Source organism: Pleurodeles waltl, chromosome 4_1, assembly GCF_031143425.1.
Source record: "Pleurodeles waltl isolate 20211129_DDA chromosome 4_1, aPleWal1.hap1.20221129, whole genome shotgun sequence".
NCBI classification, from domain to species: domain Eukaryota; kingdom Metazoa; phylum Chordata; class Amphibia; order Caudata; family Salamandridae; genus Pleurodeles; species Pleurodeles waltl.
The window spans coordinates 182,698,709-182,714,446 of NC_090442.1; the positions used below are offsets into that span (position 1 = coordinate 182,698,709).

At 40.7% G+C, this 15,738-nt stretch overlaps 1 protein-coding gene across 1 annotated transcript in view; it reads left to right on the forward strand.

Annotated features, from left to right (window-relative positions):
- TBXAS1 (thromboxane A synthase 1) overlaps window positions 1-15,738 on the forward strand; it is a 356,152-nt gene that overhangs the window by 270,008 nt on the left and 70,406 nt on the right. Inside the window, exons 7-9 of the mRNA XM_069227996.1 lie at window positions 4,678-4,766; window positions 10,122-10,273; window positions 12,821-12,951. Coding sequence (XP_069084097.1) covers window positions 4,678-4,766; window positions 10,122-10,273; window positions 12,821-12,951 — 372 coding nt within the window. The remainder of the gene's footprint in view (window positions 1-4,677; window positions 4,767-10,121; window positions 10,274-12,820; window positions 12,952-15,738) is intronic.

Sequence of the window (15,738 nt, forward strand, 5' to 3'; positions counted from 1 at the left end):
GCACTATGTGCAAAGCAGACAGTGCGCAATCCGATGGTGCTTGGCGGGTGTGAGCTTGCACTGCCCATGCCATTCCATGGCCATGGGCAGTGCAGGGGCCCCCCCTGTGGCCCCTGGCACTCTTTCTCTGCCAGCCTTTTCATGATGGGGAAAGGCTGGAGGAGAACAAGGTTGTAATCGGCATGGCGACGCTGAGTTCAGTGCCGCCGTGGCTGATTACAACCAGGACCGCCGTCACCCCGTCCTGATCATGAAACCTGTCGGAGACGGCTGTCTGTTGGCAGGTCCGCCTGCCAAACTTCTAATGTGACGGTTGGATTGCCACAGCCGCAGCAGTCCGACTGCCACCATGAGGCTGGCGGTCATGTGGTCGCCAGTCTCGTAATGAGGCTCATAATTAAAAAATATATATTGTAATGCTTCATTCTGTGGTTTCCTTCTCACCTTCATTAGAACACGAGGGGCAGTCCCACTCTAGAGTACTGAGCATACTAAAACATATCACAAGCGAAGGATTCGCATTTATGAAGCACAAATCCTTCCTCTTTGGTATTTCCAACTTGATTATTATTAATGGACCCAACAGGATGCCGGTGACGTGATGTCTAACACACATACTTGGCATAACTGAGGTATTGTCTACAGGATGATTGGATCTTGCGTTGCTGTATCAAGTGGGGGATGAGTTGACGGGATTGTTTTTCTTCTTTAAAATGTCATCTCTGTGTGCAGATGTTACACATTGCATTATTAATTACTGCTGGGGCGCTCGGGCCTCCTCTTGTTGGTGGTCCTCTCCCCTGCATGTTGTATTTTTGTTATATGAAGGATGACATGCTCATTGTCGCTCGAGTCAGATGTCCGTTGTAAGTGTTGCATGTGAAAAAACAATAAAAAAGAATTACCAAAAGAGGTGAGCGAATTTGGGACAGTCCAGCTCTCGAAACCCAGAGAGACCACCCAGCACTAAGTTAAGAATGGAGTAAAGGACTTGGGGTGAAATAAACTGCTTATATTTAGTCAGTAAAGAAGCACAACTGTTATCTCCTAATCTACACAAATACAGACAAGTCAGTACGCATCTACACATGTATGTGATGGAATTCGTTTTATACGCTACTCACAGCCGAGACAACGACCTCAACACAGTGCACCCCTCCCTTCAGACAGGACATGCCTTGGTTACGCCGATCACTATCACTGTAAAAGCCTTGCCGCTCTCCCAGTTGTCTCTAGGCAGCCGTTACCTGGCAACATCTCCCTGCAGTCAAAGTGCATCCACTAAATGTCTCACACAAGCCCCTGATTAATGAAACTTGACAATGTCATTAGATGTACAGCTCCCTACCCTGCTGCGCCCCAGACAGCCAGATCCATTCCTTACTATTTCTTTATTTAGTAGTTTTACGAAGAGATTAGGCTAAAGGCTGCAATGAGCAGATGTAGCGTTTGAGAAAAGGTTAAATCCTTTACTGAATCTTTATTTCGAAAATTAACCTATTTACTGCTAAATTGGTCTGGTGATCTAGGGAGTTATCAGAATCCCAGTGTAGGAACAACGCCACGGACTCTATTTCTGGAGCAGTTCACACGTAGGGTTGCCATCTTTGTTTCTAAAAAAAATACCGGCCATGATGCACCGTCCTTATTTTCAAACGTGAATGGCCCCTACACACAAGGCCCATTAGTTTGCAGTCGGCAGTTTTTTCCCATCTGAGTGACAATACCAATCGTTGTTGGGTTTTGCTTTTCTTCCATTCGCTAATGAAGTAGGGGTAATTGCCCAGAGTCACAGGATGTTGAGCTGGCGCCAAGACTTGAACCCGGTTCCCCAGCTCCAAACTTGGTAGCTGTGGCCATTACCCCATATTCTTTCCCCTGGCTCGCTTGCAGACATCAGATGGCAGGTCTTGCTTCTGTGTTCGGAGTCACCAAAGGCAGAGCTTCCCAGTGCAAATGGCGTTATTTGTTTTTGCACTGGGAAGCCCCGCCTTCAGGGACTTCAAACAGGGAAGCAAGATGGCATTTTTCCCTAGAGCAATTGACATTTGACATATGTCTGAAAGGTTTTTGGGAGAACTAGGTCAACAAACCGATCTGTGACATGTTCAATTTTGTTGTACAATCTTAATGTTTTTCTTTGGAACCAGATGAAAAATATAACAAAAGCTCCATGCAAGCTTTTTCGACAGAAAAGTCACAGGAACAAGTTTCAGTGGTTTATACTGGGCAAACAAGCTCTGCTGCCCGGGAGAGGAAGCAACAGTAAATGCTTGATAACTTCATTCTGTGTAGGCGCGCCAAGATTAAGCAGTTTGGCTTGAGTCACAGGATGTTGAGCCAGCATCGAGTCTAGAACCAGGTTCCCCAGCTTAAGTCGGCAGCGTTGGCCGTTATGCCACATCCTCTCCCCTGGCTTGCTTGCAGATATCAGATGGCAGATAAACATGTTTACGTTATTGACAATTTATTTTTTGATCGTGGGAAGCTCGCATTTGAATCCATCCCTCTTTTTTCTTCTCCCACCCAACAGTACGTCCCTGTCCACTCCACATAATTACACTCCATGCCACACAATGCTACTACACATAATTCAACCCCACTCCATGCCATATAATTACATTCCACATAAATCATCTCCACATAATCCAACACAATGCTACACAATTAAGTACCATGCTATTCCACAACACACAAATCCACACAGCGTAAATCCATTACACACAACGTATTTCAACATCTCAGAATTTCACGCCACAATATTAAACTCCACATCATTCTACTCCACATCATTCCACTCCATGCCACATAATTACAATCCAACAAAGTCCACTCCACATATTTCCATCCCATACCACATAATTCCATTTCACATAGTACCACTCTATGCAGCATAATTCCACTCTACTCCAGTATACATAATTACACTCCACGTAGCACAATTCAGCTCCAGATAATTCCCCTACACATAATTACACCCCATGCAACATACTTCCAATCCACGCCACATAATTACACTTCACATATATCCACTCTGCTCCAAAACACATGATTACATTCCACTGAATTCAACTCTGCACCATGCCACATAATTACACTCTACGCCATGCCGTGTTATTCCACACACTCCCACCCAATTCCACGCCACACAATTCGTCACACAAGTCCACACCACCCAAAATAATTACACTCCAAATGATACCAGTCCACACCACATAATTCAGCTTCACATTACACTCCACTCCATACCACATAATTACACTCCACACAAATCGACTGCACACCACATAGCAACACTTCACATAAAATACACTGCACACATGCCACATAATTCCACTCACCATAATTCCACTCAACACCACACAATTCCACACCGCAGAATTCAATTCTACAGAGTTCCACTCCACACCACATAATTCCACACCAAACCACATAATTCTACTCCACAACACACAATTCCACACCACATACATCCAATTCACACCACATAATTCCACATCACACCACATAATTCACCACATCACACAATACCACTCCACTCCTTGCCACTCCGAGACACTGCCACTCCACAAAATTACATTCCATGATATATAATTCCACTCTGTGAAATTTCCCTACACTAAATACCACATAATTACTATCCGCATAATTCCACTGCAAACTGTGCTTCATAATTCCACTTCACAAAACCCCACAAATTTTATAGCTACACAGTTCCACTCCACATAATTCCATGCCACACAATTTCACACGACAAAACTCCACAGCAAACAATTCAGTTTCAGGCCACATAATTCCACTGCACTCCACATAATTGCAAGCCACACAATAGAATTCATAATTCCAATCCACTCCATGCCACACAGTGCCACTTCACGTAAATACTATGCATCATACAGTTATGCATGCAATCATACTCCACATAATTCTACTCCTCACCATGCCACACATCTACACTACATGTTTCAACTGTACACCACATACATCCACTCCACTCCATAACACATTATTTCACTCCACACAATTCCATTCCGCACCATGCTACATAATTTCAACCCACATAGTTCCATTCTACACCACATAATTATATTCCACAAAATTCAGCTCTGCTCCATGCCACATAATTCCACTCAAAAACACACAAAAGGTTATGGGAGGAATGTTTGCAGTTTGTCTAACCACAGACAGTTGATCGGGGTAGCATCCCAACTCATCGTTCTTTAGCTCACAATGCCACCTCAGTTTAGACCCAACTGACTGCACCCATTGCGCTTGGGATATTTTTGACAAAAAAATCCCCACAATCCAGCAGGATACTTGAAATGTGGCGACCAAATCGCAGCGGGGCCAGTGGAGGAGGTGCACCCGGCACACAAAGACTTAGCAACTAGCCCCCAATTTTTATAAGGCTAACAATGTCCTTCCCTTATTGACCATCCCTCTGAAATGAGGTAAAAGAACTGAAATGGATGTACACTTAATTGAGTAACTCCTGACAAAAGTGGTCAAACACTGAACATGCACTTGGAATTAACCCATCTAGGCCTAAGTACAGCATGGTTGAGACACCTTGGTCAATATCATATGAACAATTAGAAAACAATCATAATGAATAAGGTAAATGTTTTATGAAGAGTAAAAATAACTTATTTGTCCACTTTCTGTTTTTTTTTTTAGCTATGTCCTTTAATAAACCAAACCTGTGATGTCTTGGAGAGAAAGTTCAAAACCTACGCTGACTCAGGCGACAGTTGTGATATCCACAGGTGAGATCAGAAAATCAGGAGTTCAAAAGGGACTGCTCAGTCATAACGTTTATAAGAATTTGTTAGATGGGTCAACCTTCGCATAAAGCCATCATTTACAAAGCATTTCTTAACACCTGAGTTAGGTAAAGATGCCCAAAATTGTCACGTCATGTGAATTCCCTATCCGGAATGGCTTAGGAAATTGAAAATTTTTATATGAGCATAGTTAGAGATAGTGGTGGTTCTATGGTCATTTTTGAGTTTCTCATCTCCAAAAGAAGGTGATCTCCCAGAACTTTGTAGGTTAGGAGTGTTCACATAACTCCTGTGTGTAGTTTCCCGCCCCGAAAAGGTAATTTAACAAATCCAATTGTACTCACAGTAAGGCAGCAGTTAGGGACATTCCCTGGGTAGGAATCCAGAGGCAAGGTCCCCATAACTAAGGGTCGATAGAAGGAAATGCATTTATCCTCAGGGAAATATTTTAATCCAAGATGAGCATACACATCTGTCTCGCATGTATGACAGCAGCATGTTCTGCATGCACGCTTGTTAAGCATTCAGATATTACTGTAAGTCTATCACTGGCCTAGATTTCCAGGATTACTCCTGGATTTCGCGCTCTCTCAGGAAAGTCATACAATTATTCCAAATACAGTAGTAGCCCCCAGCAGCAAATGGTAGGATTTCCAAGCCCTGACTGTGTGCATCATGCCCACAGTCAGTAGCTGAACAAGATGGCTGAATGATGTGTTCTACCTCAATCACAAGGTCATGTTTGCATTCGAGGTAAGGGGCCTTTACCGTCTGGCTTCCGCCTGCGGCCTTGGTATTCCTTGGTCCGTTCTCGTGTGCTGAATTTTTTAAAACCTCACAGAACTAGTTGATGGTCGAGATTATTTAATGCTGGTTTCTCTCTCTGATTCATTTACTGCTGATTGTCGGCATACAGGGATTGCTCTTGTTACACTTCAGAGTTCTTGGGGTTCATGTTCCAGCTCTTCTCTGATAATGACTTCCGGTTGCATGCTTTTAGACCTGTAGAAACTTTTTTCCTTTTTAAGTAACTTTGAAATAGCCATGTGAGTTGTCATGAAAGCTGATGATACTTTGCAAGAAGCTTAACCCGCGAGGAGATTGTGGGGTGTGCAGGAGAGACATGCGGTTTTATAAAGTTTGGTTTGCCTTTTGATGTACTGTTTGATGCTATACTGAGCACTGTCATGATGTCCCTTTGGGGTTCATAGTCTCTTAGGGCCAGATGTATCAAAGGGTTTTTCCCATTCTGTGTCAATGGGAAAATGTGTTCGTGCATATGGCCCTTAGTCTCATCTTCCAGGAATATTTAACTTTAGAGAGACACCCTTCTCCCCTTAACAGTTCTCATATTACTCAATAGAGGGTATGGGCTAGATGCAGAGTTGGGTCGTTTGCGACAGAAAAAATGCTTTTTGTAATGCGCAAATACCAAATTGCGATTGGAAAACTTGTTACCAAATCACAGGTTGAGTTTGCGAACAAAGACGTAATCTTTTTTTTGAAGGTGAGTGTTCAGGGACTTACTTCCAAATAGGGAATCTGAATGGTGTGAACTGTTGTTTTGTGACTGAAATGCGGTTGCAAAACATTCACTGATTAAAATTTGGTGGTAACCTATTTGCAGATGCCTTCCCCTTTGAGAATGTTTGAAAAAGTATTTTTAGGAGCAGGTAGTGGTCCTGCGGACCACTGCCTACTCTCAAACAATAACAAGCATTTACAGTGTAATTGGTCTCACTTTTGCTTGAGTTAGAGCTATTGGCTTTGTAAATTCTTAACTGTACTTTTCTTGCCACATAAATTGCTGAACCCTGCCTCATAAGTTGGTCTTCCACTTGCCTTCTTCCATTGTCACTTAATGCCAATCGTGCGTTGTTTATGAAAATTAGACCCTGCGCTGTTTTTAGAACTTTTCCTAAAGATCTGAACGAGGAATATAGCTCCCAGAATGCAGTAGCTTATTCAAGGCAAGCCCAGGACTGGAAACAGTGTTCCTTCGGTTGGCATGGAGTCATCTGATAAACTTATGGATGACAGACTTAAAATAACGTCTATTTAATGTGGTACTAACAGCAGAGAAATTGTCTGAAATGATTATAGCAGTGCGTTGCCTAACATTTCCAGAATAAGGATCCTCGTTTTCGTGTGCACCGTGTCACAAGGAAATTCTGAATAATGAAAAATATATACCGGTTTGTGCCATTTTTTTCTTCCACCAGTAGATGGTGCCACAGACTGCGCGTTTTGATGTATCCCAGCACTTACATTTTCACAAGAACGAGTTGCTGTGTTCGTTTAAGTGAAAGGGAAACAAAAAAAAAACCACCTGCTTATATATTGTTAAACGAAAATAATGGATCCAAAAAAGGAACGAAATAGGGTATCTTTGCCAGAGGAAATAACAATGAGTTACTGCGTCTACAGTGGTTACTGCGGTATTGGAAAAGAGCTTGTGACATGTTGCCTGGTCCATCTTTCAAGCAGGCAAAACCGAAACCAGACAGGAGGAAGGAGGTGCGGCTATCACACCACTTAACAGGAGGAAGCGTGACCTAGTGTGATGGCCAACAAAAATGTTGTCTTAGTGAAATCCCCTGGGCAGGAACTTAGCACGCAAAAGGAGGGACATTTAGCGCAAAGCACCAATAAAAGTGAAGCATTTATGAGAAGCACAACAAAGAAAGAATGGCAAGAGCACCATGGTTAAAAGTCCATATTAAATACAAAACATCTTGCGGGCAGCGCTGCGTGCTGCCAAAGCTTGACCTAAAAATTAAACATTTCATTTTTCTTTTGAAAGGCAACCCATTTTCCTTTAATGAAAAGTAGACTGCAGTTGAGAAAAAAAGATTGCTTTATTTAAAAGCATGTCACCATCCCTGTGATGGCAGCAAATCCGAGTGGGTCACAAATTGCGACCTAGTTCATTAATATACCATGTTCTTTATTTTACTATCATTTCAGTAATTTGAAGTTCTACAATTACATGTTATTTGTACATAAATAATTGCTCATTCTAAGAACGGGTATGCAGTGTGTGTGTGTGATAACCTTTTGTGTGATTTTGTGTGACTGAAACTTCACACCACCTGCCATGAGCTCATCCATGACTGCTCGATCATGCTACATGTGCGAGTCCAGAGAGCTTGCAGCACAGTTTTTTTCCATCTTAGCAGCACTACCCGGTATATTAGTCAGGTGAAAAACATTTATTTTCACCTTCGGTCCTCCAAAGTGGTCCCTACAATTTCAAGAGCCCGGCCTGAGCCTCTACTAGAATAGTCTGAGATCATACCACATGAAACGTGCTATCACATCCCTCTGATGTCCACTTCAGTCTATTGAGACAGAGAAATGGAATCTCTTGTGGCAGTGAAAGAGCCGGTACAGAATACAATGACCAAAGATTCAATATAGGGTAATACGCCTAAAGCCAACAAGGCAGAAAGCTATTCAGTCTAGCTCTCTACTGCAATACCAATCAGCTCCCTCAGGGCACTTCAGTGAAGGGCATGAGACCAGCATGTTACCCATCTGATAAACAGAGCCTGACTTGGAACAGAATAAACAGAACATGAGAAAGACAGGGACCGCATCCTTACAGTAATAATACATGGGTAAAGCACACCCTACCTATAGCTCCAGCCCAGTGACTTCCAACTGAGTCCTTCATTGCCTACTGACCTTCACATCTTCTAAGAACCAATCTGGAACTTCAATGTAGGCATGAAGGTGAGCGCATGACTGGCTTGGTTGAATTTGCATGTGACATACGCTACATGACATAAATGATTTTCCAACAGAGTTTTATTTAGCAACATGATAGAATATTACCGACAACACTTGGAACAGTTTGATCCCACTTTTCATCCAGTCTGGTAAGGTAGGATCAAATGGTGCTACATTTGTGGGGGTTAAAATTGTCCGTTGTGCACAAGGAACATGATTGTCGTGCATGTCTGCATATTGCACGTGGTACCCTCTTCTGAACGCCCTCGTGTTTCATTAGTTGAAAACAGTTGACAAAATGGAGCACAGGCTAGTTATAAAAATGTTTAGAAAAAATTCAAAATAGGATATTTGGAAAGTTTTTGAACGAGAAATCCAGCGCAATGTAAAATATTGATAGTAAGAAACAATCATATTTTATTTTTTCAAAAGCTGTTTACTTTTAATTATTTATGCTTAATTTCTTACTCATTGAACCATTTGACTTATTTTAGTTCTATGTATACTAGAATTCAATGGAGACTACCGTAGAAAGGGTTGGCGTAAAATGCTATGGAAGAAATATAGAACATTCTGTAAGTATTCAGTGGTGTTGAGGTCACAGGAAATATTTTTATTCTAGAGTAAGTGTCTTAGGGGGCTTGCAGCATTTTTGCTTCAATTCTACTCATTTGTCTGTGGTTTGGAAATCTTAGCATTCTCAACATTCAAAGGATTCCACTGGTGATCTTGGGCCACGAAGAGTAAGCAGAGAAACCTTGGGTTAAGAGCCTGGAGAGATTGGTATTTTTGTCCAAGAACCATCTCACACAAAATGTGGTGCATGCATATGTGTCTCTCTTCTCAATGCTGAGCTAAACCGTGATCCCAGGGCACATGATGAGGAAGCAGGGGTAACCGCCTTGAGATCTCTCGACCTTTAGGCCTCCTCACTGACCTCTTCATCACAAAAAGGTTTCACAGGAACACCATTTGCTCTTTCAACATGTTCAGCAGGGGATAGTAGGTGATTCGGTATAGAAAGCTTTTGGTTTCACTATCCTGCAGTTACTGCTCTCAGAAATTTGACTGTTACAAGTCCGGAGATGTCCTCTAGAAATTCTCAGTAAAGGGTCATTTAAAAAGCGGTTAATGCCAAATGATTAAGGGAAGCCTTTAATATCATTCATCTTTCAGTCATTTTATAATATTGGTATGTCATCAAACTTGTCATGACAGTTGCCTTTATTCAGTGCAAAGTAAAGGGAATGTGTATTCGTGGTTCGTATGTTGCTGGGTTTGGAATGTGTCGCGTTGAGGTCTCTGGGTGGCACTCCAGAGAGTGACACTTGTCTGCTGTCCTCTTTGGGAGTCGGTCGCTGAGGGAACCTAATGCTGATTCACTTTTCTTCAATAAATCTACTTTAAACTATGTCTTGACTGGATCTTTTGTCGATTAGCGCACAACAAATATTCATCATCAATATCAAATCTGTTGCTGTGGATTGTTATTGCAACTGTATTCTCTGCTGCAATTGAGCAAATTTAATTTTAATAATTTATGTAATAAGATGACTAATATGAATTGAGAAGGAGAAACCTGGGCAAACCTCTTTGTCATTGCAGGTTTTATAGTTGTTTTACCATGGACATTGTCGCTACCTTGGTGTTTGGTACGGTTGTTGACTCTGAAAAGAACCCGGATCACTCCCTCATCAAACATGTCAAAATGTTCTTGGACTTATTTTCTCCTGACAAGCTGTTCCTGATCCTAGCCAGTAAGTATTGTGTATCCTTTGATTCCTTGGCAGTAATCCGTGTTATCAGATGACTACTGAAGGAATAATTGAAGTACTGTACTGTAGGATTACAACAATTAATGAATAATGTATGTCACACCAAATAATTATTTACATTTTCATGGGATCATTAAAATGCAGGGTGGTAAAACCGTGCAGTGCTTTAGTTACCAGACTTTCTTCCCTGTTTGTTGCATTACAACAGTAGTGGAAATTATGTCTCATAGTAATATTGCACAGAACCCAGTAATCTTCACAAATCTTGCTGGTTGTGTTTCATTTGCATGAGTGAGCACGTGGAACAAGCTGATGGAATCAAGTTTCACTGCCACAGTCCCCATTATTGGGCATCCTGTAAATGTGCCAGTAATGCCCAGTAGAAATGCTACTGCTGTCGCAGCCGTTACTTCTGTATTCACAAGCAATATTATGATTGCGTCGAGCTCACCAAATTACCATCCGCAGTATATTGTACAGACTCCCACCTAAGCATATCTGCCTTCAGTGAGCATGGGTCACACTCCCCTGATAATTAAAGTGCGTTTGGAGGGCACTCCCCGGCATTGTTTTGACAATTGTAATGTGGAGGCTAATGGTAGAATTTCTCTCTAGACTCCATAACCGTGCCCACATTTTTGGCATTGTAAAAGCATAAATTCTCATGGAGAAATAAAGGATCTTCTGCCTCTAATGGTAGCGGGTTCCTTACACGTGTAGGCTGTATTTATATATATATAGGACTGTATGAACACCAGCATATAACCAGCATATACTAAAGTAACATACGGAATTAGGAGTGATAATGAACATTTGGCTTTCCAAGTAATATGATTGTTGACAAGATTATCTGGTAACACCCACAACTTTTTTATTCCCACACATGTAAATCCTAGATTTGATATATCTAAAGCAATAGAGAGCTTGAGACCAAATGAATCTGCCCTTCAAATAAAGGTACTACATTCACAAAACCTCCAGACAAAAACAGCTGCAGCTCAAGCTCTGTTAGTGAAAGTTTGAGAAGTCCATAGAAAGTTGCCTGAAGAAAGGGAAGACCTTTCACAGCTTAAAATAAAATACTTGGGAAAAGTTTAATTAGTGTAATGTTTAGTGACTGATGGTCCAATATGAAGAAGGCCACAAGGTGCAGCAAATCATTTTACAAAGGGATAGTTGCAAAATGTTCCCAAGTCATCCTTTGATCATTGGTGGCCTACCGCCCACCTTCTCACAAACTGTAATCCTACAAAGAAATGTATTGTGTGCTTTATCAGTCTTGGTCATGCTGTGGTAGTAGCAGTCCAGACCATACTTCTAGGCCAATCACACAGTGAGAGTGGGGCTCGCTTCTGGGCATACCTGTTGATTACTGGGCAAAAATGATGGACTGGAAATGGGCCTGAGTTACTACCAGTGGCTGAGATCAATTTAAGCATTCAACCGATCACGTTCTTGTTTTTCTCAGGTTGATTATCGAACAACGACAGGTATGCTGAGACATAGGTGCCATGCTCAATGTGCGATCAGAATGAAGCTGCACTTCCCAGATGAGGCCAATATAGGCCATAGCTAGTCTGAGATTGCTTGTGCTCCTGGCTAGACAGGATGTAGCCTAGAAGTCAGCGCTGGCCTGTTCCTTTTGGAGCAGGACCAAGCCTGATTTGTGTATTGCTGTTCTCTGTCTCGAAGGAAATAGTGGCAAAAAACAAAGGATTGAATTTTGGGCCAGAGTAATAGCAGGGGGTGAGAATAATGCAAACATTCCATCCATTGCATTTTTGTTTTTGTCACAGGGATATTTATGGCCTTCCGATTTAGATCCTATTGTCAGACATGTTGTAAGCAGAGCTGCCATCCCAATCATTCTGTGTGTTTAATTATTCTCAGGCATGTAGAACTAGAGTAGGAACGCATTTACAGTGGTTAGACTCTGCAATCACCCATGGTTCAACTGCTAGGCCCTACTCTACCAGCTCAAATCTCAGCCTCTGGGCTTTCTAGCTCCTACTTTAAACATATTACTTCAACCCTTCACAATCTGTACTCATTCCTAGAGGGTTTCCACATAGATTCAGACTGCCCCAAATGTCCTGTGAGCCCTTGAAGGGAACTTTGATTTTCTACCTTTTGACCAACCTGTTTTTGGTTGTGAATAGTAGCTGTTTTATCTCCAGGCTTTGAGTATATCACACATTACCAGATTTGTGAGGCTTCCATAGCACAATCACGGGAGTCAGTCTGGCACTCCCTGTCACCTCAGATCAGGGTCATCTTGAGAATCCAAGGACTCAGGAAAGTCTCAACTGTTCTGATGGATTTCCTCTCGGTACTGACCATAATTTTGTTTCAAGTCTGTCTTCCCTTTATACTAATTGTAAAGTGTCTTGAGAGAAGTGTTGGAAAGAGAGCCCTGAAGGAGCAGTATGACAATATAACTGTAAAAATGAATTATGTTTGACGATAAGAAAAATCACTATCACCTGACATTGACTACTGCGAACCTTGGTGGTCTTTTCCTCTTTAAAGTGGCATTCCCGCATGTTATGAGCTTCCTTCAGCACCTTATACCCAGCAAGAAGCAGGAACAGGTCAACGGGTTCTTTAGCAACCTTATGAGGGACCTCATCTCTGCACGAGAACAGCAAGTTGAGACAAAGGTAAGATCCTTTCCAGACAATCTTAATTGACAGTCTGTTTTTTTAATGCATTTTTTCTTTCATTTATGTTTGTGGTTTTTGTACAACAGAACTCTGCACCACTCCTAACAATCAGTCAGTTTGTCTGGACTTTCCCTTTCTAACCATCAGAACAAGTTAGGTGCTAACAAAACCGAGACTATGATCCTAACTTTCTCTTGGATTCATAAGAGTTTACAGCACATTGATACCTTTCACGCCCAAAAAACACATTTGGTGTTGCATTTTCTTTAGTCTAGGAGATTATTAGTTTAATTCTTATGTTCACCTAACATTTTGTACAGTGCTGCGGTCCTGCCCAGCTACATTATCCCTATGTAAATACCAATGCTTATAGGTACCTGCACTTCTCCTGATGAGGTTACTGGTGGTATTAAGTCTTCCTGGCATCAAGAGCCAGCCATGGCTTGCTTTTGTTTTGCTGAAAATCATGTGGGAAAAATAACACTGAAAAAGGTAAACTGTAACAAGGCCATGAAATCCCTTGGTGTCCTCTGACCACAGGTGCCACTTATTGTGAGGTAGCTTAGAGTCAGAAACCACCAGAATCGTGCAAAATGTGATCCTCGTATGGTACTTGGCAAAGTGTTGGGTAGTCATCTTTAACACTGCTTTTTGATATAGACTCCAAAAATCTGCCCCCCCCCCCCCATTTTAGGCATGTGATGTCATAATGCAAAATGGCCACCACAAGGGCCAGTAAATTATCATAAATGTAATATTAGACTTCCAGCACATAATTGTAATGTTTTGTTTAGCCAAGGAGTTTAAAAAATGTTGCAATTTAATTGACTCATAGTACACTATGATAAGTATGTAGCTATAAGGTTTTTATACATGGTGTTTCATGTAACTTGCTCACGTCCCTTAACTTTTGAATGTTTAAAAATCATGGTTCATCAAAAAAAAGTCTAGTTTATGTTGTTACTATTCTAGGAGCACTTGGGCCCCATATACAGGGTGCACCAAAAGTCTATTACAAAATTTTAAATGACACCTTGCATATTTTTGCTATACTTTTTGTTATAATATAACAGCAAATTTTGTAACATTTACACATTTTTTTATTGAAAAAGAATGACAATACAAATGATATCGTTATTAATGTTTATTGTTATTTTAGTCAAGAGATTTTTAAAGATTATAATTTGGTCAGTCATCTAAAACATGTCCTCCTGATTGCACAAGATAAAACTATCTTCCGGTCGGGGCACAGTGGGATTCATCTCAGTGATATTTGTATTCTGGCTTTAGAGTTTATTATTATTTCATTTTCCGCCTTGAAGAAGTCTCTCTTCAGGGACGAAACACATGTTGGCTGAACCTTTGAATTGACTAAAGACATTCACACAGATTACAACTTGTTGTTCTCTCCCAGGAAGCCTGCCCCAATCTGCACACTGTTCTTTGGGCAATTCTGAGAGACTGCACATATCCAGTCTGACTATTTGCTTTTCAAAAGGGATTTATTGTTTCATTCAATAAAGTGCGAGGTGCCACAAAGAAAACATGGCCTACGCATTTCGTCAAAAAGCTTTCGACTGGGCCATCCCATAGTGCAGTGCAAAACATAGATTTAAAGGGACCTCCTCATTTTTGCCTACACCTTCTCTTAAAGGTATAAACACACACAAACCACTTGTGTAACCATGTAGAGCTATTCCTATACAATCAGTCATCCTTATGGCAGTATGAGAATCCAAATCATATAATGACCTTGTAATGAGTTGCAGTTTATAGAATCACATGATCATTTGCATTAATTAACTCATTTTTTTGATACGGTACTTCTTTTGATAAAATACGATTTCTTAATAAAATGCTTATCATAGGTTTGATTATCATGATTATTTACATTCGCTACAGCAAATAATTTACTATATTTTATTAATAGCACATGATCATTTACAAAAATTCACTTATTTTTTTAGTACAGTACTTCTTTTGATAAAGTGCTTTTTTTGTAATAAAATCAGAGGTTTAACTCATTGATATCATAATTATTTACATTCACTGCAGCAAATGATTTTCTATCTTTCACTATTGCCATCCCATCGACAAGTAAAGTGCGAAGTGCCGCAAAGAAATCTCACCCGGTAAAGTACCTCATCCTTATCTAAAAACCAGTCAGCCCCTTGGGAACAAACCATATAACAAATAAATAATCCATCAGATATTTGCTTGAGGTGGAACTATCTCCCAGTAAAGTACTTATATTTAATCAAGGATTCATTATACTGGCCTCATATAAGCTAACAATGTCATGACTGTCACATTCTCATATATCCCCAATGTAAACACTTATATCTCAAAAGAAAGAGAGGATTATATAACGGACAACCTAAATAATAACTATGTGAAAAAACATGTGTGCAAAGATGGAGCAGGTGATAGGCAAAGGGATGGCATCATCTTCTTTCTTTGAATATTCGCCTGTTATAAAAATCAGAGATTTCTACTTCTACAACTTGATGGACATGAATCATCCTTAATTTAAAGGACTATGTTTCATGCTAAAATAATGTGGAAGATAGTTTGATCTTATGTGGACTCATGCATTTCTATTTAAATGTAAACAGCGTTCTTTATATTGAGTCTATCTATTTTATTGACAGTAAATTTTTTACATCCTATATACTTTTGACCTTTTGTTTACTAATACAGTTTTAACTAGAGTGCTCCACTACTATATTTTGGTGTCTCCTGGTTTACCCACCATCATTGTTAAAGACAAGACCCCTCCCGGCA